The sequence below is a fragment of the Cricetulus griseus genome, chromosome 3 (assembly GCF_003668045.3).
Source record: "Cricetulus griseus strain 17A/GY chromosome 3, alternate assembly CriGri-PICRH-1.0, whole genome shotgun sequence".
NCBI classification, from domain to species: domain Eukaryota; kingdom Metazoa; phylum Chordata; class Mammalia; order Rodentia; family Cricetidae; genus Cricetulus; species Cricetulus griseus.
In genome coordinates, this window is record NC_048596.1 from 146,958,473 (window position 1) to 146,982,005 (window position 23,533).

Here is a 23,533-nt window from a genome sequence, read left to right on the forward strand (position 1 = left end):
TGCTTAGGCTGGCAGCCTTCCGAGGATCCGCAATGGAGGACAATTTGTCCCTGCCCTGCCGAATGAGTCCAGCCACTGTTTCATGCAAACAGGGCTTTAGCTGGGTCAGCTCAAATGGGAACAGTATAAACACCATTTCTATTTCTGGAATGGCTTAATTTTCATTAGAACTTTAATTAAATGATCCCTTTTCTCCCCGGTCTTTCCTGTGCTTTCATTTATTAATAATTGCCCGAGTAAAGAGAATCCCATTCCAACAGCTTTCCAATTTAGCTGATCATTATCGCTGTTCTTTGTTTGGGGTTGCTCGGCCGCGGAGCTCTGATGAGATGGCCTGTCACCACTTCTCAGGCGGACCGAAAGGGCGGAGCGCCGGGAAGCACGCTCCTGCCTCCCAGTGGTGAGAAGGGACGTTGCAGGAGGCTTAGGTTGATGGCTCTGCAGCATTGCGGCGGAGAACCTGACCTTGTGAGGCTTCACTCTAGGGAGTCTTTACAAGGGCAATTTTGGAAGCAAGCAGGGGTGGGGTGGGGGCTGCGCTCTTAGCGGATAGGATCTGGATGGAACTTTAATCGCCTGGTTCAGCTTGCTGCTGGGGAAGAAGACATCTTCCCAGATTTGATAGTTGTCAGTCTGGAACCCTCTTGAAGCTGTTTATTTATCTTTTTTAGTAAATTATTATTGAAAAATGGACTATTAAAAAGGTGGTTGCTAAGGAACAACTAAAAACAGGTTCTCAGCCTAAGATTTAGCAGAGCTAGTTTTGGTTTTGCATCCGGCCAGGGAACAGGCTACTTCCATTCGATGAGCAATAAGTAGCAAGTGGTTCTTACACACAGGGCAGTTTCTACCAGCAAAGAATTATCTGACCTGGAAAGTCATAGTACTTCACAGAGGAATCCTAGTCTGAGGAAGCAATCAGGAGGGAAGGGGTCTATGACTGTCATTTGAACCTTGCTTGGTTGAGATGAGGTTGACCTCACACCCTTGGTAAACCTGTCTCAGCCTGTCAAATGCTGGGGTTATAGGTGTGCACACGTGGTTTTCTGTGGTGCTGGAGGCCAAACCCAGGGCTTTGTGCAGCTAGATGAGCACTCCGCCAACTGGGCACCATCACCAGCCCATGTTGTCCGAATCTTTACTTAGTAGTCTGTGATAGCTGGGGTGGGGAGGAGCAGCAGGGAATGGAGGCAGGCCAGTGTTCTCAGGGAAGTGGTATTGAACACTCTCCACTCCATGAACAGGTACAATGATGGAGGTTGAGTTACTGCTAGGATTTATTGAATATGCGTCTTTTTTGTTTTGTTTTTGTTTTGTTTTTGTTTTGTTTTTGTTTTGTTTTTGTTTTGTTTTTTTTTTCTAGACAGGGTTCCTCTGTGTAGCTTTGGAGCCTATCCTGGCACTCGCTCTGGAGACCAGGCTGGCCTCGAACTCAGAGAGATCCGCCTGCCTCTGCCTCCCGAGTGCTGGGATTAAAGGTGTGCGCCACCGATGCTCCGCTTGAGTATGAGTCTTTAAACCTCTTTTCTCACTTAACTCAGTCCCCGCAATAGCCCTGTGATTGAGATCTATCCATCCCCAGCAGTTGTTCTCAGGCCTGGTGGAAGCCTGAGCCTCTACTGTTGCCCCTGTGATTGCACTCACAGAGGGTGTGCCTTGGGAACACTCTGCATCTCCACCGAAAGCATTTTGTCATCGTATCTAGAACAATTTTAACACATTTTTCAGTTTGGAAAGGCAGACTGCATGCAGATTCACTTTCTGCATCTGAACCAGAATTACCTGGAAAATGTCAATGTGGATTGGTGGGAACACTCTGTCTACTGCTACCTTCACCCCCAATTTGTACCTTCTTCCTTGGGCCTCCATCCTGGACTCTCTAGGTACCTGAGTTCATGAGCCCTGATGTCACTTCAGTGTGGTGTAGATCAAAGTGAGGGTTCCAAATCGTGAGTGCCCTGTTCTTCCTGGCAGGACTTGTGACCTTGGCAAGTGGCTGTAGCTCTGGGTGCCAATTGACTCCATGACTCGGAAGGGGTGACGTAATGGTGAGGGCCATGGACATTGAATACTTCAGACAGCTCTGAAACACAGTCCTCTGAGTGCCAGTTGTGCTGTTATTTGCTACTTGATAAAACTGTCTTTTGGGAGTCCCGGTGGGCTCTTTATTTAAAATGTCTGTCTGTTTGTATCCCTGCATTCCTATTTGTGGTGCTGGGAATGGAACCTGGGCTTTAGATATGCTAGGCCAGTGCTTTACCCCTCAGCTAATCCCCAGCTGTGTGTCTATTTATGATGCTGTTAGAAATATATTGGGAGATGGCCAGGAAGATCCTAGCTTCTTCCTGTTGAGGGTGAAGGTAAAGTCATCTATGCTTGCAGACTCTAAGGAAGACTTCTTGAGCATGCTTCCTGGCATGCTCACACTGGAGTGCTTGATTTTTCTCTCCTTATTCCATGCTTGCTCAGCCTCCATGCAATTGACATTTTGGATCAGGCATTTCTTTGTTGTGGGAGAACTGACTTGTGCATTGCAGAGTCAATGGCATCCTTGGTCTCTATGCACTTGATGGCAATAGTGCCCAGCTTCTCAGATGCAAAAATTAAAAATGTGTGTGGATATCCCACAATGATCAAATTCACTGAGACACACTGTTAGGTCTTGTTGAAGGCTCTTTAGCACACAGTGTGGTCACTATGTCTGCTATCTCACAAGGGTGGGAAGACACTGCACAGGTTCTCAGAGTACCTACTGTGTGCTGTCTGGAGGACAAACAAGGTGGTGTTTCAAAGTCAGGCTTAGACATTGTTCTTTGTTTGACCCAGAATCTAGCCCTGGATGCCCTAGAACTTGCTGTGAAGCTGAGTGTGACCTTGAACTTCTGACTCTTTAGCATCCACCTGCCTAGTGTTGGGATTGCAGATGTGAGCCATGGCAACTGGTTTTATGTGGTGCTGGGATTTGAACTTAACACCCTTGATCCTCTTGCCTCTATTTGACACTGCTGGGATTACAGGCTACTGCTCCCACTCTAGCCAGAGTGAGCACTTGCTAGCAAGCCTTCTGTAGCAATAGCACTTAAGGAGCTATGTCTCCTGGTAGTGGTGGTGCAAGCCTTCAATCCCAGCACTTGGGAGGCAGAGGCAGGAGGATCTCTGTGAGTTCGAGGCCAGCCTGGTCTACATAGTGTGTTCCAGGACATCCAGGGCTACAAAGAGAAACTGTGTCTAGGAAAACAAAAAAGCCAAAACAACAAAAAAGAGCTGTGTCTTGCACAATCACCCCTGCTGAAATTGAATTACACAATTCGAGTGTCTTCTGTAGTGTCCTAAGGATCTGGGTTTAAATTTTGATCTCTTTCTCATTACCTATGGGACTTCAGTAGAGTTATGGACCTTTTAAAAGACCACTTCTTTACTTAAAAAAATTAATTGATTACTTAATGTTTTTGGGGACAGAGTCTTACAGAGCCTAGCGATGATTTGCAGAACAGAGCTGTATTGGCCTAGATGGCCTGGAACTCACTACATAGACCAGACTGGCCTGGAGCTCACTCACAGAGATCCTCCTGCCTTTGCTGGGGCCAAAGCCCCATCTTCCTATTTTAAAGATTCCAGTGCTCTGTAAATGTGGGTTTTAGTTATTAGTACAAGGTATTGCAGGGCTGGAGAGTGTGGGGTAAGAAAAGTGCTCTGCTGATATTTCCCCATTATTCCCCAACACTTAACTGTCTGGCTTTTGACCACAAGCAGGCAGGGAGAGACCTTGTCTATTCTCCATATATACCTCATTGTTTCTACTTGGCTGTCTCCTGAACAGATTCCTGTGTTGTCAGTGACCATCCCAAAATACAGATCAAGAACTCAACTTTCTGCATGACCGCCTATCCGAACTTGACAATGGTTAACTTCACCAGCCAGGCCAATAAGACATTTGTCAGTGGGAGTGAAGAGTACTTCAAGTAAGCCTAGCGATGATTTGCAGAACAGAGCTGTGAGGTGGGAGGGGCAGGTGGCCTCCCTCTGCACCCTCCTTGCAGATGCCAAGGATCAGAGGGGGGATTGTGTCCTGGTTGGGCTTCCAAAAGCCATTTGCTGTGCACTTGGGCCTGGAAATGAGGGGTGACCAAGTGATGGTAGGTACAAGCGAGATCGGTGCTGTGGCAATCCATCATGCTGATGAGAAAAAAGTTCTGACCTTGACTCATGTGATCCAAGCAGACATCTGCCAGCCAGGTCATTCTGTCCCTCCCCAACTTGACATCCAGGGAGAAGTCAAAAGTAAGAACACAAGCCAGGTTCAAGGTTTAGTTTTTTTTTTTTTTTTTTTTTTTTTTTTTTTTTTTTTTTGACAGGGTTTTCTGTGTAGTTTTGGAGCCTATCCTGGAACTCACTCTGGAGACCAGGCTGGCCTCAAACTCACAGAGATCCACCTGCCTCTGCCTCCTGAGTGCTGGGATTAAAGGCGTGTGCCACCAAGGCCCAGCTTCAGGTTTTAGTTGAATGGAAGAAACAGTCTTCCCTCCCTCCCTCCCTCCCTCCCCCTCCCTCCCTCCCTCCCTCCCTCCTTCCACTCCTCATTTTCTTCCTGCCTCTCTCTTTCTTCCCTTTCCTTCATTTCTTCCACCTCCCCATCCTTTTCCTTCTTCCTTCCTTCTCCCATCCCTTCTTTCTTTCCTTTCCTTTTTCCTTCCTCCCCTTCTTCTCAGAAAGGTACTCCCTCTTTAGTGATGGCTGGCTTGGGACTCACCAGGTCATCTAGGCTGACTTTGAACTCACAGGAATTCTCAGTCTGTCTGGGGCTGGGATCACAGGCATGAGGCCCTATGCCTGGCTGAGTTTTGTCCTTTATCTGTGAGTATTATTGAATGCTGAAAATGGGGTTCAGGGTTACTAGATGCCCCACAGCTGGGAAATGTACTTGCTGAATGTTTTCGAAGGAGGGCGGTGTAGACACTTCCTGGAGGGCAGCACAGTGCCATCCAGCTAAACTGAGATCCTAAGTTCAAATGCAGTCTGGTGTGGGCAGGACTGTAAATGAGGGAATAGCAAGACAATGGAGAGTGCTGGGCTGAGGCAAACTAAAGGGTGCCCCACCATGTGCCAAGAGGCCAGGGTACTTGGCTCTAGCTGATCTGTTCTGAGGTGATATGAGCCAGTGCTGTTGGAGTGGCCCACTCTTGAACTCCCTGTGAGTCCACTGCGCATAAATGCACTCCAAATCCTCCTGCCTCCATCTCCCAAGTGCTGGGATTACAGGCATGAACGTACCATCATGACCTGTTCATGCTGTGCTGGGGATTAAAACCAGGACTGCATGTGTGCCAGGGAAGCACTGCACAGTGTGTGCTTTCACATTTTAGTCAATATAATGCAGAGGTGCATTTTGAGTCCCTGTTTTGTGCCATTCCTATTTTCTAAACCTGACAAGTGTAATACTGCCTGAATACTCACGCATGGAGAGTGGGATGGTACAGAAAAGCCTGGCATCATTCTTGACTATTTAGACTTTCTTCTTTTTTAAAAATAAGATTGTGTGTGTGTCTGTGAGAGAGAGAGAGAGAGAGAGAGAGAGAGAGAGAGAGAGAGTGTGTGTGTGTGTGTGTGTGTGTGTGTGTGTGTGTGTGTGTGAGTGTATGCCTGTATGGATATAAATACTCATGTAGAGGCTGGAAGAGGACATTAGGTCTCTCAGAACTGGAGTTCTGAGTGTTTGTGGGCTTCTGGGCTCATCACATGGGTCCAAATTCCTGCCCTCAGGACTGTAGAGTCAGCACTCTTAACTACTGAGCAATCCCCCAGCCCCCAGTTTCTATTGTGCATCTCTCATTTTTCTTTTTTGAGAGAAGGTCTCATGTGGCCCAGCCTGGGCTTGAACTTGCTATATAGCTGAGGATGACCTTGAATTCCTGATCTTCCTGCCCCAACCTCCCTGGGATTGCAGGTATGTGAATCAAACCCAGGCTCTGTGCAGGCTAGACAAGCACTCTAAGAACTGAGCCACATCCCCAGCCCTCCTGTTGTACTTTTTGTGTGGCAACTCCAGATGATGTGCCAACTGTCTTACACAAAATCCATCCACTGACCACACGTGGCATCCCAGCTTACAGTTAAAGAGACCAGCAAGTGCTCAGTAGCCAGCTGCTGGCAGGAGCCAGCCTGCCAGCCCCTCTAGTCTGCCTGAGGCCTGATGAGGTGGAGGCTGTGGGAGGTGCTGGGTGTGTTTAACTCTTCTGGATCTGATGCTCCAATGGGAGATTGAAGGTCACAGACACTAAATTCCCCTCCCTCCCTCTTTCTTCTCCCCTCCCCCTCCTTTCTCTCCCCCCCTTTTTCTTCTGTCTCTATCTGATCCTTAGGTACTTTGTGCTGAAGATTTCTGCAGGAATTGAGTATCCGGGTGAGATCAGGTGGCCCTTGGCCTTCTGCCTCTTCCTGGCTTGGGTGATTGTGTACGCATCTCTGGCGAAAGGAATTAAGACATCAGGAAAAGTAAGAACTTGGCTTTATGTGAACTTTTTTCTTTCTTTCCTCTTCTCCTCTTTTGCCATTTTTTTTAAAGCAAGGTCTTTCCTCCCACAGGTTTCCAAACCTCTGGAGGTTCCCTATGGTGTTTGTTTTGTTGCCTCTGAGATGTGAAACTTGGCAGAGCTTTTGATTTCCTCTTTTCTTTTATTCTCTACCCCAGCAAATAAAAAGCCAATATTCTCATCTTAGCTGTTTCAGAGAACTTCCATTTTCTCAGTTTGAAAGTGAAAGTTGTTGAGCTGGGAGGTGTTTAAGGCCTTCTAGTTCTGTCTGAGCACTTGCTGAAGGAGCTTTCAGGGCCCAGGCATTCTCTAAATTAGTTTTCCAGTCTGTAAAATGGGAGCTGGGGTTGAAGCCTGAGGTCCCCACTGCTCAAGATGAGCACTGTGGAGCTATAGGAAGATGGAGGATGCTAAAAGGACCACACAGACATGTCTAGGCTGGCCTGAGGCTTCCTGATGTCCTTGCCTCCCATGTCTTGGACCTGAGCTGAATGGCAGCTCCATCTTCTCTAAGAATGCTTAGCACAACTACCCAAGTGTCTGCTCAGCCATACCATAGGCTAGAGATGGAAAAGATGTGGCCTCATCAGGTCCACTGGAAAGACTGTAATCACTTACTAGCTGTGTAACTTTGGACAAGCCAGTCAACCTTGAGAACCTGTGTCCTAAACCTCAACCACCTAACCTGGGGATGGTACACCCTGTAGATTTCCACAAGGGAATAAGAATGCATGCAAAATACCTGGTGGATGGCCAAGACTTCATGAATGCAAGAACTTTCGCTTTGCAAATGGTCATCTCCTTGGGCATCTCAGAAAAAAAATGGCTTCACTGGGGAAGTGGAAAGAGTAGACATCTTGTGGAGAGCTCTGTGTGGGGCATAACTGGCATTGCCTTGTTCATGCCTGAGAGGGGGAGTGTGGATTAAAAAATGGCAGTAGGGCTGGAGAGATGGCTCAGTGGTTAAGATCACTGGTTGATCTTCCAGAGGTCCTGAGTTCAATTCCCAGCAATCACATGGTGGCTCACAACCATCTATGTAGACAGAACACTGTATACATTAATTAATAAAATGAGAAATGGCAGATAGAAAAATTATAGGTACTAAAGAAAAGACAGAGACACAGGAAGAATCAGAAAGACACTCCAGTGAATACTGGGGGCAAAGTCTTTATATACCCCAATCAAAAGTGGGGGAAGGCAAAGAGACTTCCTTACCAAGATACAAAGAACAAGAAAGTATAATTACCTTCTCAATACCCAAAATAACAAGTAACCACACATTAAACCAAGTATCCTGTTGTCAAGGCAAGATAGACAATAGCCACACCTTAGGTTAAATATCCTGTTGTTAAAGTAAGATATCCATTAGTTACTTCTTAGGCCAAGTATCCTGTTGTTTAACCTTGAGAGAGCAATAGGTTTGATCTCTCTGACCTTAAGACAAGATGAAGTGGAGCCTTTTCTCTTACATATCAACACACCACTGATTGGTCCTCATGCATCACTACCTCAGTTTCACAGCACCTGCCGTGTGGGTCCACTGATTCCCGTCTACAGACAGGCTGCACTCAGCTAGCTGCCTGCTGTCACAGTTTGTAAGTGGCAGCAGGGGCATTTAACATGGGTCTAGCATACTGCAAAGCCTAGAATCTACATGACTTTCTCTTAAGGAACCATGAATCCCCATTTACATGAGGCGTCAGGATGCCAGTTCTCCCAGCCGGTCTCAGTTCTCTCTATCATTGTAATTTTGGAAAGTCCCAGGGTGCATTAGGGTTGTGCTCATTTGCAAAATCTAGGACTAAAATAAATCTCTTGTGAGGGTTTTTGTTGTTGTTGTTTTGTTTGTTTTTTTCTGAGGCCAGGCATCACTGTGCAGCCCTGGAACTTGTTATATAGATCAGCGGGCCTTGAACTTATAGAGATCTGCCTGTCTCTACCGCCTATGTGCTGTCTCTGAGTGTGCACCACACACCTGGCCTCTAAGATTCTTTTAAGCTCCATTTGTCTGTGCTTTTGTTGGCGTGGCATTACAGCTAGCTCTTTCAAGTGGTTAGAAGTTAATCTTTGGGGCTGGATTTTGTAGTCTGTGGGAAGAGGAAGTTAGAAGCACTCTGGAGCCAGTAAGCTTGTCATTGACAACTGCTATACTAATTCTCTTTCACTTAGGAAGGTTTCTAATCAAATATCAACGAGGACTCTTTTCTTCCTTGAAATGAGGGCTGCCAGCAGGGATAATGAACTGCAGTTTCTCATCCTGTCCTGGGTTGTGTTGACATAAATCAAAGATAGTTATTTGAGAGCCAGAGAGGATGTGGGACTGAGGGGCTCATATGTGACTGCCTCCTTTCCAGTGCAGATTCCACAAGCACTGTCCTGGCCAACAGAGATGCACTCTTTCCCGAAGGTGATGTAAACTCAGTTCCTCTAGTGCAGGATCTGAGGGGACAAAGTTGACTCTTTGGAGACACCGCTTTTGAACTGGTAGAACTTCACAGATGATCAGTAGACAGCCTAAAGGGCTGGAAGGTTGCAGGCAGACCACCTGACCCCTGAGGCTACTCTGCCAGAATGTCAAAGTAGCACAGCCAAGCTAACCTAGTTAGCTGTTTGAGTGGGGGCTCTTGCTGCAAGGAGGATGCCAGCAAGGGCCAGGCCAGTCATTGTCTCTCCTGCCAAGCACGATTCATTACTGCTCACATTTAGTCCTGATAGTCCATATGAAACAGGTGCATGCCAAAGCCCACATGACCAGGCAAGCAGCGTTCGAGAAAGCAGCACGCAAGAAGTCCCCACCTCCTCCCTGCTCACATCCAAGGTGTAAGCTGAACATAACCCTCTCATTTCACCACCAACCAAGGGTCTAGAACACCTACACATGGGGCTATGGACAGGATGAGGTGAGAAAGTGACTGGGGTGTGAATTTAAGGAGACACTCACACTCGTCTGTAGGTCCCTGCTAGTTGCACCTTCCGAAGCCTTGCATCCAGATGCCTCACATGTCAGTCTTCTTCCTCTCATGCTGCTCCTACAGCACTCTGAGAGGAACATGCAGTTCCTACCATCTGCAGGTAATGACATTTATGTCCAGAGAGATTTAACTACTTCCCAAAGTGGAGTAGTCAAGATTTGAACTCTGGCCCCTGTGACTATGGAGCTGAATAGGCACAGTTCACTCCCTGTCCCCATCTACCAAGTCTCAATCTCAAGCCCCTCCTTCACCCTGAGGCTTGGTTGACAGGTAAGAAAGTACCACTAACTTACCCTCATCCAACACATCCCTAAGTTCTGTTAACATTTCCTCCAGATGTTCCTTTACTCAGTCCCTCCCTTTCTTCCAGAAGCCACAACTACCTGTTTGCACTCTGGGCCTGTGCTCTGATCTCCTAGCTTCCCTTCTCTCCACCGTTGGCCTTGAACTTCTGCCATCCTGTAGTGAGGGGACAGAGCATCACTTTTGTGTTCCTGCCTTACTCACTCTCTCCCCTCTTTCACCTTCCCATCATGCCTCCATACTTTGAGATTGCCTACTTGCTCTAATACCCAGCTTGAACTACATCTCCATGAACCCTCAGATACTCCCAGGCTGGGCACTGCATACTTCCCCTGAGTCCCTCGAGTCTCCTATGGGTGACTTAGTCCCTATTCAGATACTGTGTCCTCTCCATTATGTACCCCCTCTCTGTACTGCTGGTGCCTGTCGCAGCAGTCAGTTCACAGGAACCCTCCACAGATGCCTGTATTTGGCTGTATTTAATGACCCTCTTGTGGTCAGTCCCTGCACTGGAGCTTCCACATGGCAGTTTGTATAATTCTCAATATTGTTTTAGGACAGTAACTCTGTGCCCATATTACAGCTATATAAACTGAGGTTCAGGGGCCTTAGGGGCCTGCTCAAAATCACACCTTAGTGTCAGAGATAGGATGTTATTGGAGTAGAAGTATGCCTAATTTTAGAATCACAATCTCTTCACCCAGTGAAGCCATTTTACTTAGGGTGTCTGTGTAATCCAGGATGAAAGGTGTAAGCCAAAAGGATGGAGAAATTGGGGCCCTCCAGGAGAGATGGGGTAGGAATTTTGGGGAACACAGTACAAAGCTTCCCTCCCCACCTGTGGCTTTTCACACTGTTGATTAGTGGGTAGCTGGGCAGGGTGACATCTCCCAGGCTTGGTTGGCAGGGAAGGAAGGAAAGTACCCTGTATTCTTTGCCATCTGATTTTGATCCCAGTGTTTTGTGTGGGTCTCCGGTGTGGTCAGAGTTCAGGGGGACCTCACTGTTGGGCATGTGTGCCTGGGGGGCAGGTCCCCTGTCATCTCACCTCATTGATATCCTCTGGGATGCCTACTTACCAACATCTCCATCCCTCTGCTATTCCAGGTGGTGTATTTCACAGCCACGTTCCCGTATGTTGTGTTGGTCATCCTCCTTATTCGAGGAGTCACACTGCCTGGAGCTGGAGCTGGCATCTGGTACTTCATCACACCTAAGTGGGAAAAACTCACAGATGCCACGGTGAGCTCATTATTATAGCAGACTGGAAGTGGAGGGTGGGTGGGGTGAGTATCAGGGAGGGTCACACTCCTGGATGTGGAGCAGGAGCCAGCCTTCCCTGCCCCTGTGGGAACCCCCATGCCTACTCTTCAGGTCTGGGGGACGTTGGTGTGCTAGGTGTTGATGGGGCAGTTGAAGGCTTTCAGATTCTGAAGCAGTGCTCTGCTGCTGGAGTCCCAGTGCAGGCCCTAATGAAGCCCGCATCCTTTGATAGCTTTGGGCCACCTCATGCCACTTATTTGTTACTAATTATAGCATGTTGGAAGTAGAGCTTTGCTGGCTGGAAAATCAGAGTGTGAGCAGGTCTTGGATTTTAAAGGCCCCAGACACATTTGAATACTTCCCACACACTGATGCGAGACCAGCACACATTTGAACTTTCTCTGTGTTTGCACATCACACTTTCAAAAATACACATACACACAAAACTTGCTTCCTGTGGTGGTGATTGTGTATCTGCAGATGCATTTTCTCACCTTGATGAGAACCTCCTTTTCTAGGGTACATTAAAAACTCATGGAAGAATTGAGTTTGGCTGCACATACCACAAAGTCTCCAGCTGTTGCTGGAATAAACAAGATAGTAGTTGGTGTCATTCTCACGGTGGCTGGTTAAGGGACAGTTCAACTCTCTGTGATGTCATGAGGGATGAAGAGTCTGGTCTTCCCTCCTCACCTTCCTTAGTGACTAGACGCCTCAGAACTTCTGTGCCGGCCACCACATCAACATAACAGGTAGCACAAAGGTGTGAGAGCAGATGCAGAGAGAAGCATTCTTCCTCTGAAAGCAGAGAGAGTGCAGACATATAGTAATTTATCTTCACACAATCGGCCAGAGACTAAGTGACATGGTGATTTTCCCCACTAAGCCCCATAGAGAAGCTCGACACACACGACTGCTTTTCCATCAATCATAGCTTTGTTTCTGAGCAGACAAGGAGAATGGTTGCTGGGGGAATGTGGACTTTACCAACCTCAGACTTGAAATCTATTTTTGCATTATTTCAAATACGTTAAAATTTTTATTATGCATTTATGTGTGTGTGTGTGTGTGTGTGTGTGTGTGTGTGTGTGTGTGTGTGTGTGTGTGTGTATGTGTGTGTGTGTGGTGTACAGGTCTCAGGAGTCTGTTCTCTCTTTCTGCCATGTTGGTCCTGGTTCTCAGTTGTTTTGGCAGGTGACTTTAACTACCAAGCCTTCTCACCTCCCCGTTTAAGGACATTTTCAAGGCGAGATTAAATTGATAAGCCTGGGTCCATTGTAGATGCCATATACATGCAGTGTAGAAAGATTTGAGTGACCTGGAACTTTGTGAGGGTGGCAGCAAAAATCACCCTTTAGAGCTAAGCCCAGGAAGGAAGTGGCCCCATGAAGTCTGTCTACTTTGTTGCCACTCTTCTGAGATTGGGGACTGTGGAATTTCAGCTTTTGAATAGCAATTGTCATAATACATAGGACTGTCAATTAAAACAGATTTTTGTTTTGTATCCGTGACTATATTTTGTTGCCACAGATCATCCTTCAGGTGTGTTAAGTGCTTTGTGAGAGGGCTGTCCTCTTCTGTCTGGTTGGATGTGGTGGGACATGTAAACACAAGTCTGCAATAGATTATCCTAACCCTCGCTCCGATTAGACAGAATCTCCCAGCTGATTCCTGCTTTGGTCTCAGGCACAAGAGAGGCATAGTTCCCATTTGTGTGCTCACAGCGCTCTTGTCCCTGATCACCTCCGATTTACTTGGGAAGGTGACATGCTGGTCTCCCTCAGTGACCTGACTCTTCTCCCTTCTTTCCAGGTATGGAAGGATGCTGCCACTCAGATTTTCTTTTCACTGTCTGCTGCCTGGGGAGGGCTCATCACTCTTTCTTCTTACAACAAATTCCACAACAACTGCTACAGGTACATGTGGACATGAGAACCAGAGGGGAAGGTCAGTGAAAGGAGCAAAAATGAAGCCTCAGCCGACACCAAGCAGAGATAGACATATGCTTTGGGCTCAGGAGGAGCCACTGGCCAATGCCTGGTCACTAACTCCTCCATCTCAGCTGACCCCACTGACCAGGGCACTGAGTGGAGACTGCTACCTACAGGATGCAGTGTATCCCTGGAGAGGTCATTGTGTCTGGCTGTGTCCCGTGGAAGTCCATGTAAACAGTCATGGAATACTCATGTGTGTAGTAGGGTCACTGATCACTTGATAAATACTTTTCAAGGGGTTTCATGGGAAAGACAGCCTGATGAAGAGGAAGGAGCAGCATAGGGGTAGGGGGCATTTGAAGATTGTAGCGCATTGCCATGTGCTACAAATGCAAGGCATAGGTAGGATGTGACCTTCTGGACATCTGTTTTCTCATTTATGCAGCACAGAGTACAATGTTTTGTTTGTAAGAGGTGATGCAGGCAGTTACCAGAGGAGTATTTTGAACATAGTAGGTACTCAATAGGCAACAGCAATCTCTATCATAATTCAAGATTAAGGTGCCAGAATCAGGATACAAAATTCAGCCTATAATTCCTTGAAGGACAGGTGCCAGACTCAGGCATTTGAAGAGTTTGGTCACACTGCTCAACAGCTTCAGAGACCAACTGGTCTGAATAACATCGGAGGGTAGAGCATTGCTGTGCGCCTCACAGAGATGAGGTTGCTTGGCATGGCAGCAAGGGGCCTAGGCTGAGAGCTAGATACAGTTGATTCAATTTCTCTCCCACTAGCAACTAGTCCACAACACTCCCTTGCCTCAGTTTGCTCTTTAGGAAGCTCAGGGGTTTGCAGGGCAGATATTTTCTTCATATTCACTTTGTGCCAGGCTGAGTGAGCTGCAGACATCACCTATTCTGTGTTCACAGCCCCTGAAAAAGAGAGGTGACACCATTGCTAACATTGCAGTCTGAGTGGAAAGGAACTGCTCAGGGTCATTTTAGGTCATGCATGAAGCATCCTAGCAACCAGGTATGGTGATCTCAGGGCCATGCTTTGATGAGTAATTAGGTCATAGGAGCTATCATAGGAAATATGCTTTCATTCAAAATTGCAAGTGGTTGCTACCAACCAGGGTGGGGGAGAGGAAGAGGAGAGTGAGGACCAGGATCCAGGATTTCAATGTAGGTCCAATGCTCCATCTGTCTGAGACCTCACATTTGAGCCTAGGGCAGACAGGGAACCCTGGCTGTGTTATCAACAGAAGGCTCTAGAACAGTCTTTCTCAACCTTCCTAATGCCATGACCCTTTAATACAGTTCTTCATGTTGTGGTGACACCCAATAATAGAATTATTTTCATTGCTACTCCATAACTATAATTTTGATACTGTTATGAATCATATTGTAAATATCTTTGGAGTTAGAGGTTTGCTAGACGGGTCACAACCTAGAGGTTGAGAACCACTGCTCTAGCATGAAGGCAGCGATGGCTGTATCTTTCCTATTGTTTCTCCTGCCATTCTCAATCCTGTGAACCATAGCCCCAAGTGCCCTCATAATATGGATGGTACCTCAATGTCCCACTGCCTTTTATCTCTCATATTTGCTTCCTGTCTCAGAGTTCTCCAAGGTCCCATCACCTATCTCCTATCATGACATCATAGTCATTATGGGCTAGTTCACACTGGGTAATTTATAAATCATAGAAACGAATTGTTCATATTTATTGAGACTGGGGATTCCAGGATGAAGGTGCTAGAAGATTCAGTGTGTGGTGAGGTCTTCCTCCAAGCTCCAGATGGTACCTGGTTGCTGCACACTGGTGGGCATCAGGGCATCACACACTTCATAGTGTCTTTCATGAAGACATTGTTCTACTTATGGGGTGAAGCCATTCTTCCAAGGCCCTGTCTTGTAATCTGACCACACTGGGAATTGAGCTTCATTGTACTAATTTGGGGGAGATGTGAGCATTTAGCCCTGTGAAGTAGTTGTGACCCTGGGCTAAGCATAAGGCACTAGTGCTTCCCACAAGAGGTCCTTGGTGGGGTTGTTATAATATTTTTATTAATTCTATGAGAATATTACACAATGTATTTTGGTCATATTCACTCCCTTCTCCCAATTGCACCCCTCCTTCTCCTTCCTTTACGTTGTGTCTTTTTGTTGACAGAAGGGACTGTCTCACAGCAGACATCCTGGTTCTCTCTGGCTCTGACAATCTTTCTACCCCCTCTTCTGTGATGGTCTCTGAGCTTTGGGTATGGAGGTTGTGTTACAGAAGTATCAGTTGGGGAATGGAGACTGGCACCTTGTAGTCAGTTGTTCTTTGTGGCTTTCTCCAATAGTCTCTGTCTGCTGAAAGAAGTTTTTGGTGAGGTGTGAGAGCTACTCTTTTATCTGTGGAAATCAGGACTAATTAGAATACAGTTAGACATTATACTGGTTTAGGAAAGTGACATTTGAGTTTTTAGGCATTTTGGATTTGCAGAAGGGCATCTGCTCTCAGGATCGCCTACTTCTTTCCTTGGATGTTATATATGTGTGTGAATGATAAGTCCACAGGTAGACACACGTGCTCGTGGGTACACAGACATGGGCACACATTTGGCCTTCCCCATCCTTTCTTACTCACGGAGTTTACCTAACCAAACTCTGGTCTCTTCCTTCCAGGGACACATTAATTGTAACCTGCACCAACAGTGCCACTAGCATCTTTGCTGGGTTCGTCATTTTCTCTGTCATCGGTTTCATGGCCAACGAACGCAAAGTCAACATTGAGAATGTGGCTGACCAAGGTACAGGGCAGTTGTCACCTTGCTATGTCAGGAACTTGGATGGGTAGAGATGGGGTACTCAAGTATGATGATAATGACCGAGACAGGCTCCAGTGGGAAGCTCACAGCAGAGTTAGAGCTGGCCTTTCAAAAAGAGGGGCTATTTTTAGGCCTGTCACTCCTTCTCTGTTCTTTTCTTTTGTCTTCCTTGCTCTCTTGAACCTGCTCCAGGCTGCATTGGTCAAGGCTGTACCTGTTAAACTTTTAGGCATGAGCAAGGGATTCAATAGGCAGCCCACAGCCCTGCAGCTGCTGCTGGTGGCTGCTGCAGATGACAGTGCTCACACAGGGCTCTTTAGAAACCTAGTGCTGATGCTTAATGAGCTCGGCTTGACTTCAGGGAGCCTGGTCCTTACGAAGCACTTTCCTAATTGTTAGGTCAAGTGTGTTCTCAAGGCTTTCTGCTTAGTTAGCATTGCAGACCTGCAGTTTTCTCCCCAGTGAGTGAGAAGGTTGGATGGTGGTGGGGGTGGAAGTGTGGAATAAATGTTTACACTGCGCCCAAATGATGCTAACATTTGCATAGTGCTTTTGAGTTTGTAAGGAACTTTCATTTCATTACATTTAACTTATATTTCTAGGACAGCATTTGTAGAAGGAGTAGCTAAAGTTTTATTAACTTTATTTCCACTCTGCCTGCTTCCGCAGAGGGTTAAGGGACCTTCATTGTGGAGATTGTTGATCATTCTGGTTGGACTCTGGCCAGGCATATGGGCTTCAGTGCATGGGGACTGTGACAGGTGTAGCCCCAGGCCTCCAGAGGTGAGAGGCTTGTTTGGTAGCAGTACTTCAAGTGGCTCCCAGTGGTTATCAGAGTAGGTAGACAGGAGAGCCAAGTTCTAGAAGGTCACCTTTTGGAAGGGACGACCCAGTATCTTCCTGTTCACCAGGGACAATTAATCATTGCTTTCACTTGTGCCAACACAGCCTCAAGGTGTTATGGCTCCAGCATATCCCAGGAGTGTCATTATCTCTCCTTGGAGAGAGTGTGAGCCCCCAGAGATGTTGGTTCTGTCTTAGTGAGCTGTGCAGTGCTTTCTCCTGGCTGAGAATTCTCCAGCTCCCTGGGAGGCAGGACATGCTGAGATGGCCTTATCCTCAGGCACTGAGCCACCCCTAGCTGTTCTGTAACCTCAGTTTCTTCCAACAGAGTTATTGAGGCCGATAGTTTCCGCCCCACTTTCTAGAATATCTGAGGCATTTTGCTTCTTTTAAAAAACCCATCTTATTGGGAATTAGTGGATGAAGTGACAAAAATAGTAATTGGGGACACACAGGCCACTTAAGTTAGCTGCTCTGAGCGGCCCCCGGGGAGGACAGTTGCTATTAGCAGTCAGATAAAAATATGCATATCTTCAATGTGAAAAGCAGCAGAAAACTTGTAGCATGTCTCACTGAAATTCCCCTTTCTGTAGTTGTTCACTCCCTCCATTTTACAGGAAGAGGATCACATCTAACTCAGGCCTAGGAACAGTGGGGCTTATTCCCCAGGAGGGACAACAAGTTTGAGACATTGTCCCAGACCCCTTGTGGGACTCGTATATGCTCTTAAAAATTTATATAGTATATATTTTTATTATTTATTTATTTTTAAAGATTTATTTAATTATTATGTATACAACATTCTGCTTCCATGTATATCTGCACACCAGAAGAGGGCACCAGATCTCATAACAGATGGTTGTGAGCCACCATGTGGTTGCTGGGAATTGAACTCAGGACCTCTAGAAGGGCAGTCGGTGCTCTTAACCTCTGAGCCATCTCTCCAGCCCCTATTATTTATTTTTTAAAATTATAATATAATTTCCTCCCATATACACCTCCTTGTTCTCTTTCAAATTTATGGCCTCTTTTCATTAATCACTGTTGTATGCATTATGTACATGTATACACACACAGACACAGACACAGACACACACATATACATACATATATATATATATATACATATGTATATATATATATATATTCCTAAATATAATCTGCTGGGTCTGTGTAATGTTTCTTGAATGTATGTTTTCAGCACAGAACTTTGATACTAGATAACCAGTTGATATGCTCTTACCTGGAGAAAACTATTTCTCCTGCTCTCAGCATCCCTTAGTTGCTTAGATTTTTGCATAGGGTTGAAGCCTCTGGATCTTTCCAGTCTTCTGTGGCATGTCTATTGTCCATGTTTGGCTCATGTTTTGGCAGTCATGTTGGTGAGACTTTATGTATGCAGCTCACACACACTCCTATCTGTTCTTTCAAAGTGTATTTCCCCTTACCCAAAGGAGGCTCTGCAGGACGTGTGGGGTCAGCTTCACTCCAGCCTTGATGAGCAGTATCAGCATATCCACATGCGGACAGTTGCTGATCCAAACGCTGACCACTATGTTATGATTGGTCATAATAAATGGCATCATAATAAAGCTAATTGATTGCAATGACCACTGCCTTCTCAGGGAGGTGTGTCTGTCAAAATTACTGACCCCCTCCAAAGTAGTAACACCCTAAGGGACAGAATGGTGTTCAAGCACCACAGTGAAGTCCTCTGGTGGTAACCATTCCAGAGCCTTTATGTCGGCTTCCTGAGCTGCCTTTCTAGGTCTGTGTTTGAGACCTATTTTAACTGTAGTTTAAAACAGACTTTCCTTTTATGATTCATGTAAGGAGTGTTTGAAGGCTGGCTCTACAGTCTGTTCAATAAATGTATAGGATAGGGGATATCTCAGGACCTTGAGGTTTTATATTTTACATATCCTGAGGCCTTATGCAACATTAGGAAATGTCTTAGGGTTTCTATTACTGTGAAGAGACAACATGACCACAGTAATTCTTATAAGATAAAACATGTAATTGGGATGGCTCACTTACAGTTCAGAGGTTTAGTTCATTATCATCATGTAGGGAAGCAAGGCAGCATGCAGGCAGACATATTGTTGGAGCTGAGAGTCCTTATATCTTGATCCAAAGGCAACAGGAAGTGATCTGAGACACTGGGTGTGACTTGAGCATGTATGAGACATACTTCTTCCAATAAGATCAAACCTACTCCAACAAGGCCACACCTCCTAATAGTGCCACTCCTTTTGGGGGGTATTTTCTTTCAAACAACCACAGGAACCAATAATTCAATAAATTCCAGTTTTAAAAAGTGCTGGTGTGTGGGCTGGAACAATAGCTCAGCAGTTAAGAACACTTGCTCTTTCAGAGGACCAGAGTTCCATTCCCAGTACCAAGATCAGTCAGCTCACTACTGCCTGTAACCCAGCCCCAGGGGAGCTGATGCCTTCTTTAGGATGCCATGGGCACTTGTGTGCTGAGAAGACTCAAGATCTGCAGCTCCCACCCAATGCCATTCCTACAACCCCTGACAGCATGTGGTACTCTTAGGAAGCCATTGCCCCTGGCTTCTGCTTTCTAATTTCAGTAGCTTTCTGTGCGAGCTACTTTTCTCCCTGCTTTGACAAAATACCTGCAATAGCAAATTGAAGGATGGAGGGTTTATCTGGCTCACAGTTTGAGGGAATACATTCCTCATGGTGGGGAAAGGTAGAGGACAGGTACTTGTTGCATCTGGTTACATTGCCTCTGCAGTCAGGAAGCAGAGAGAGAGGCATACACTTGTACTCAGCTTACTTCTCCCCCCTTTCAGCCTAGGACCCCTACATGGATGGTGCTACCCATGTCAGTTAGCCCAATATAAGGACTATTTCACAGACATGCCCAGAGGATTGTTCCCTGGGTGACTTTAGATCCTGTCAAGGTGACAGATTGATCATCACATTGTCCCATTTCATTCCAGTTGTGAGAAACAAAACTGTCTCCAGACACTGCCAGGTACCCCTCAGGGCTCAATATCAACAATTCTACCAGAAGGTAATAATTATCTTTGCCTCCAGTTATCAAATAAAAGAACGTAGCTTCTTAGTTTTTGCATGAGAGTTAGCATGATCTAATTAGCAGAGATGAGCACAAATAACAGGCAGTGGAAAGAACTATAACATATAATACTTCAGGATCTCAGAGGCAAGAAGGCCTGTGGGCTCTGGGGAGAGGGACTTTGAGTTGGGCCTGTCTGACACCATCTCTCTTGTTTCTCCTAGGGCCAGGCATTGCATTTGTGGTTTACCCGGAAGCCTTAACCAGGCTGCCTCTCTCTCCATTCTGGGCCATCATCTTCTTCCTGATGCTTCTCACTCTTGGTCTTGACACTATGGTGAGTCCCTGTCCTTCCCATCTCTGCCCCACACACCCTTTAAAGACTCTTTCTGAGATCCCAGATCCAGCCTGCAAGCAAGACTTAGGAGCTTTCTCCTGGGTAATGCCGTGATGGTGAGGCACCTGTCTAGAGTCACAGTAACTTTGTATGTATTTTTTTTTTTTAAGTTAAGATTTTAATATGTAGCTGAGGATGGCCTAGAACTCTTCAGCCTCCTTCCTCAGCCTCCCAAGGCTGACCATCTCACCCAGTTTAACGTCACATAGTTTGGTGATCAGATAACAATGTGAAGGAGCTTTCCTCTCTCCTCCATTCCCTCTTTTGTATTCTGTGCCAAGTTTTGGCCTGCACCCTCTCCTGGTGTCATCATTTTGCCAAGGCGAATTCTACGAGATAGCATAAGGGATGATAATATGAAGTCAATTTTAGGAAAATTGCCACCAGGCTGAACCTACTACAAATCATGCTGACAGGTGCTCAGAGTTTAGTCACTGGGTGCAAAGAGGGTTTTTCCTCAAGTAGGAGATCAAATGGCAGATAACCAGAGGAGAGGAATTTGCATCTCATGAATACAAAATGAAGCTAAAATGGCCTGATGGATGATTGTGCACTCTCCAGGGGCTGGAGGTAGAGTTTCTGAAGCTCATACTCTGCTTGAGGTCTCCTGACTTTGTGTGTTGGCACCCAGTAAGGTCATTTAGACCCATAGAAGGATGGCACCCTAAAAATCAGACTGAACCCAAGCACAACTTTCCCTAGTGACACCACAAAGGACTTTGCTGGGAGGTTTCTGAGGGGGACAGTTGAACTCAAATGCTTTTGTCCTGGTACTGTTTCAGTTTGCCACCATCGAGACCATTGTGACCTCCATCTCCGATGAGTTCCCCAAGTACCTGCGCACACACAAGCCTGTGTTCACCCTGGGCTGCTGTATCTGCTTCTTCATTATGGGCTTCCCAATGATCACACAGGTGAGAACCCACTGTGCATGGCCGGATAAGGTGGGGGATGTATGAAGAGTATCGATGATCACTCTTGGGTGAGAGCCTGCTGTGATTATGGGTCGGCTGGGCGATGTGTGATGGCTGTCTGTCATCACTGCAGCCACAGGCCTGATATGGAGCATGTGGGGGACCTGTGATGGCTGTCATCCTTGTTTTCTCACTTCTCAGACCTCACAACCAGAGCCAAATCACTGCCATTTCCATAGATGGCACAGGTTCAATAATATTTCTGACCACACAGGGAAATATGTCATCTTGGCTCCTAGCGAGGCCATCTTCATAATTGAGATGTAATCCTCTTGAGCCAACAAGACAGGTGTGTCCTACTTAAAGAAAACAGAAAACAGGAACGTCCAGATTTATCCATTACTCAAATTTCCAAGATATTTCTTGTTATATATAAACACAGTTTTTCCTAGTCCTGTGCATAGTAACACAGGACATGCAGTGGACTTGCTGTCTCTGTGACCTTGAACACTTCACTCCTCTGGGCTTTAGTTCTTAAATCTATAAAATGATGGAGTGGAATGAGATGGTCTCTAGGTCTCTAGGCCTCATCGGTAGCAAGGAGACTTAAAGTGCAAGGCAGAGAGAGAGAGAGAGAGAGAGAGAGAGAGAGAGAGAGAGAGAGAGAGAGAGAGAGAGAGCTGAGAACCCAAGGGTTGTCTAGTCCATGAGGCTCTCTGTGCTTCAAGTAGACTAGTCTGGTGCTGAAGACCTGGAGGGTTCCTGGAGAGCCACTAGTCCTCAGTTCCCCTTGAGGGTCTGGGAAGGCTACTTCTGAAATGAGCGAAGGAGCCAATGGCAACACGGCAAATTAACTTGATCGGAGAGGGAAGGCCAAGCTCACAAAGGGTGACTACTCTTCCTTCTTCTGTGACCTTTTACAACTGGGTTCCTCCCTGAGGGTGCCAGCCACATTTAGGGTGGGTCTTCCCAAGTGAGTGAAGGCAATCAGGAAAATTCCACAATGAAGCTCCCTGCTTAGGTGATTCCAAACTAAATTTACATCCATAGCTAAAGGTCACGTGAGGGTCAATAAAGTGCATCTATGTGGATAGAGTGGTAATCGACAGCTCACAGCGAACACAAGGCAGGTGGCTGCTTTAACAGCTCCATCAGAGGGTGACCTTTGCCTTGGAAAAATAGAAGATACTAAATCAGCTTTTTGTGTGTGTGTGCTTGCTTTATTGATCAATTGAGAGGCCATTGAGGGATGTCTTTGTTAACCTGGCCAAGTCTCCACTTTACGCCTAGCCCAGGCGTAGGTTCTTGATGTGGCAAAGGGAGGACTTTTGACTTCTGTCTGCACCTGATGCCCTCTGGAGGGAAGAGAAGGTGGGGAGATGGAGCCTGGCCACAGGGTCCTATGTGATGGTGGCTCTCTTTCTCTCTTGCTAGGGTGGAATCTACATGTTTCAGCTCGTGGACACCTATGCTGCCTCCTATGCCCTCGTCATCATCGCTATATTTGAGCTTGTTGGCATCTCCTATGTGTATGGTAAGGGAACACTCTGCCTGTTAACAAAGGAGAACCAGAATGTATGGCGGGCCTTCCTGGCAAGCATATTCACTGTACTTAAAGGATTTCACAATGTCTCTATTTCTGAGCTTGCCTCAGGATCACTGTGGTAGAACTGATTAAGAAACCAAAGGTGACTGGTGGTGAATCTTAGCACTATGTGGCAGAAATTGTAGGATCCAGCCTTGGGTATAGTCTGGCACAGGTAATGTCTGTGGCCAGTGGCCTGATAAGGAGGCAGGATTCCTTTTTGGTGTGGCATTATTCCTGGTTTTAGTACTATCAAGCACTCACATGCTTGAGGTGAAGGGTGGCTTTCCACAGCCCCAGGGTACCAAAGGTCACCTGATCACAGAGCCTTCCAATCTTAATATGCACCCGAAGGAACTTGCCATACAGTATCTAAGTCCCAGATTTTCTCAGCAAAGAAACTTCCAGTTCCCTAATGGTTTAACCTTTCTGCCATCACCATGGCAACCTGTATCCCATCCACAGTAAAGCTATTATCAAGGACAGCAGGATGGCAGCCACCAGATGCCATCTCTGCCCTTTGTGCATAAGTCTTTGTCCTGGAGGTCACACCAGGGGCCATCCTGGTCACTCTGCCTAGTTTGGTTCAGGCACTGTTGACTTCTTTGTGTATAGACTGGATGAGGCCAAATAGCAAGTATCGGGAGGTTCATTGATCTAATCGTCTTGCAATTCCAGAAGAGAGCAACTTGTCCTAAACGAAAAGTAAAGGAAATGAATTGCTTGGATAGAGGCTGCAGGTGCCCCAGACTATCATGTGGGGAGGCCAGAGGTGTCTGCCGAGCTATGTCCTCCAGACTGGGGGAAAGTACTCCCCTACGTTTATGTGTCCTTTGGACAAGTGTCTTGATTCTCAAGTGATTGTTAGTCTCCTACTGGCAGATATGTAGCAGTTTCTGGATTTCCTGGTAATTTCATTAAAATA

At 46.4% G+C, this 23,533-nt stretch overlaps 1 protein-coding gene across 1 annotated transcript in view; it reads left to right on the forward strand.

Annotated features, from left to right (window-relative positions):
* Slc6a5 (solute carrier family 6 member 5) overlaps window positions 1–23,533 on the forward strand; it is a 52,402-nt gene that overhangs the window by 11,546 nt on the left and 17,323 nt on the right. The window contains exons 5-12 of the mRNA XM_027410507.2: window positions 3,821–3,962; window positions 6,360–6,492; window positions 10,916–11,050; window positions 12,884–12,987; window positions 15,682–15,806; window positions 19,937–20,049; window positions 20,892–21,023; window positions 22,458–22,557. Of these exons, the coding sequence (XP_027266308.1) occupies window positions 3,821–3,962; window positions 6,360–6,492; window positions 10,916–11,050; window positions 12,884–12,987; window positions 15,682–15,806; window positions 19,937–20,049; window positions 20,892–21,023; window positions 22,458–22,557 (984 nt within the window). The remainder of the gene's footprint in view (window positions 1–3,820; window positions 3,963–6,359; window positions 6,493–10,915; window positions 11,051–12,883; window positions 12,988–15,681; window positions 15,807–19,936; window positions 20,050–20,891; window positions 21,024–22,457; window positions 22,558–23,533) is intronic.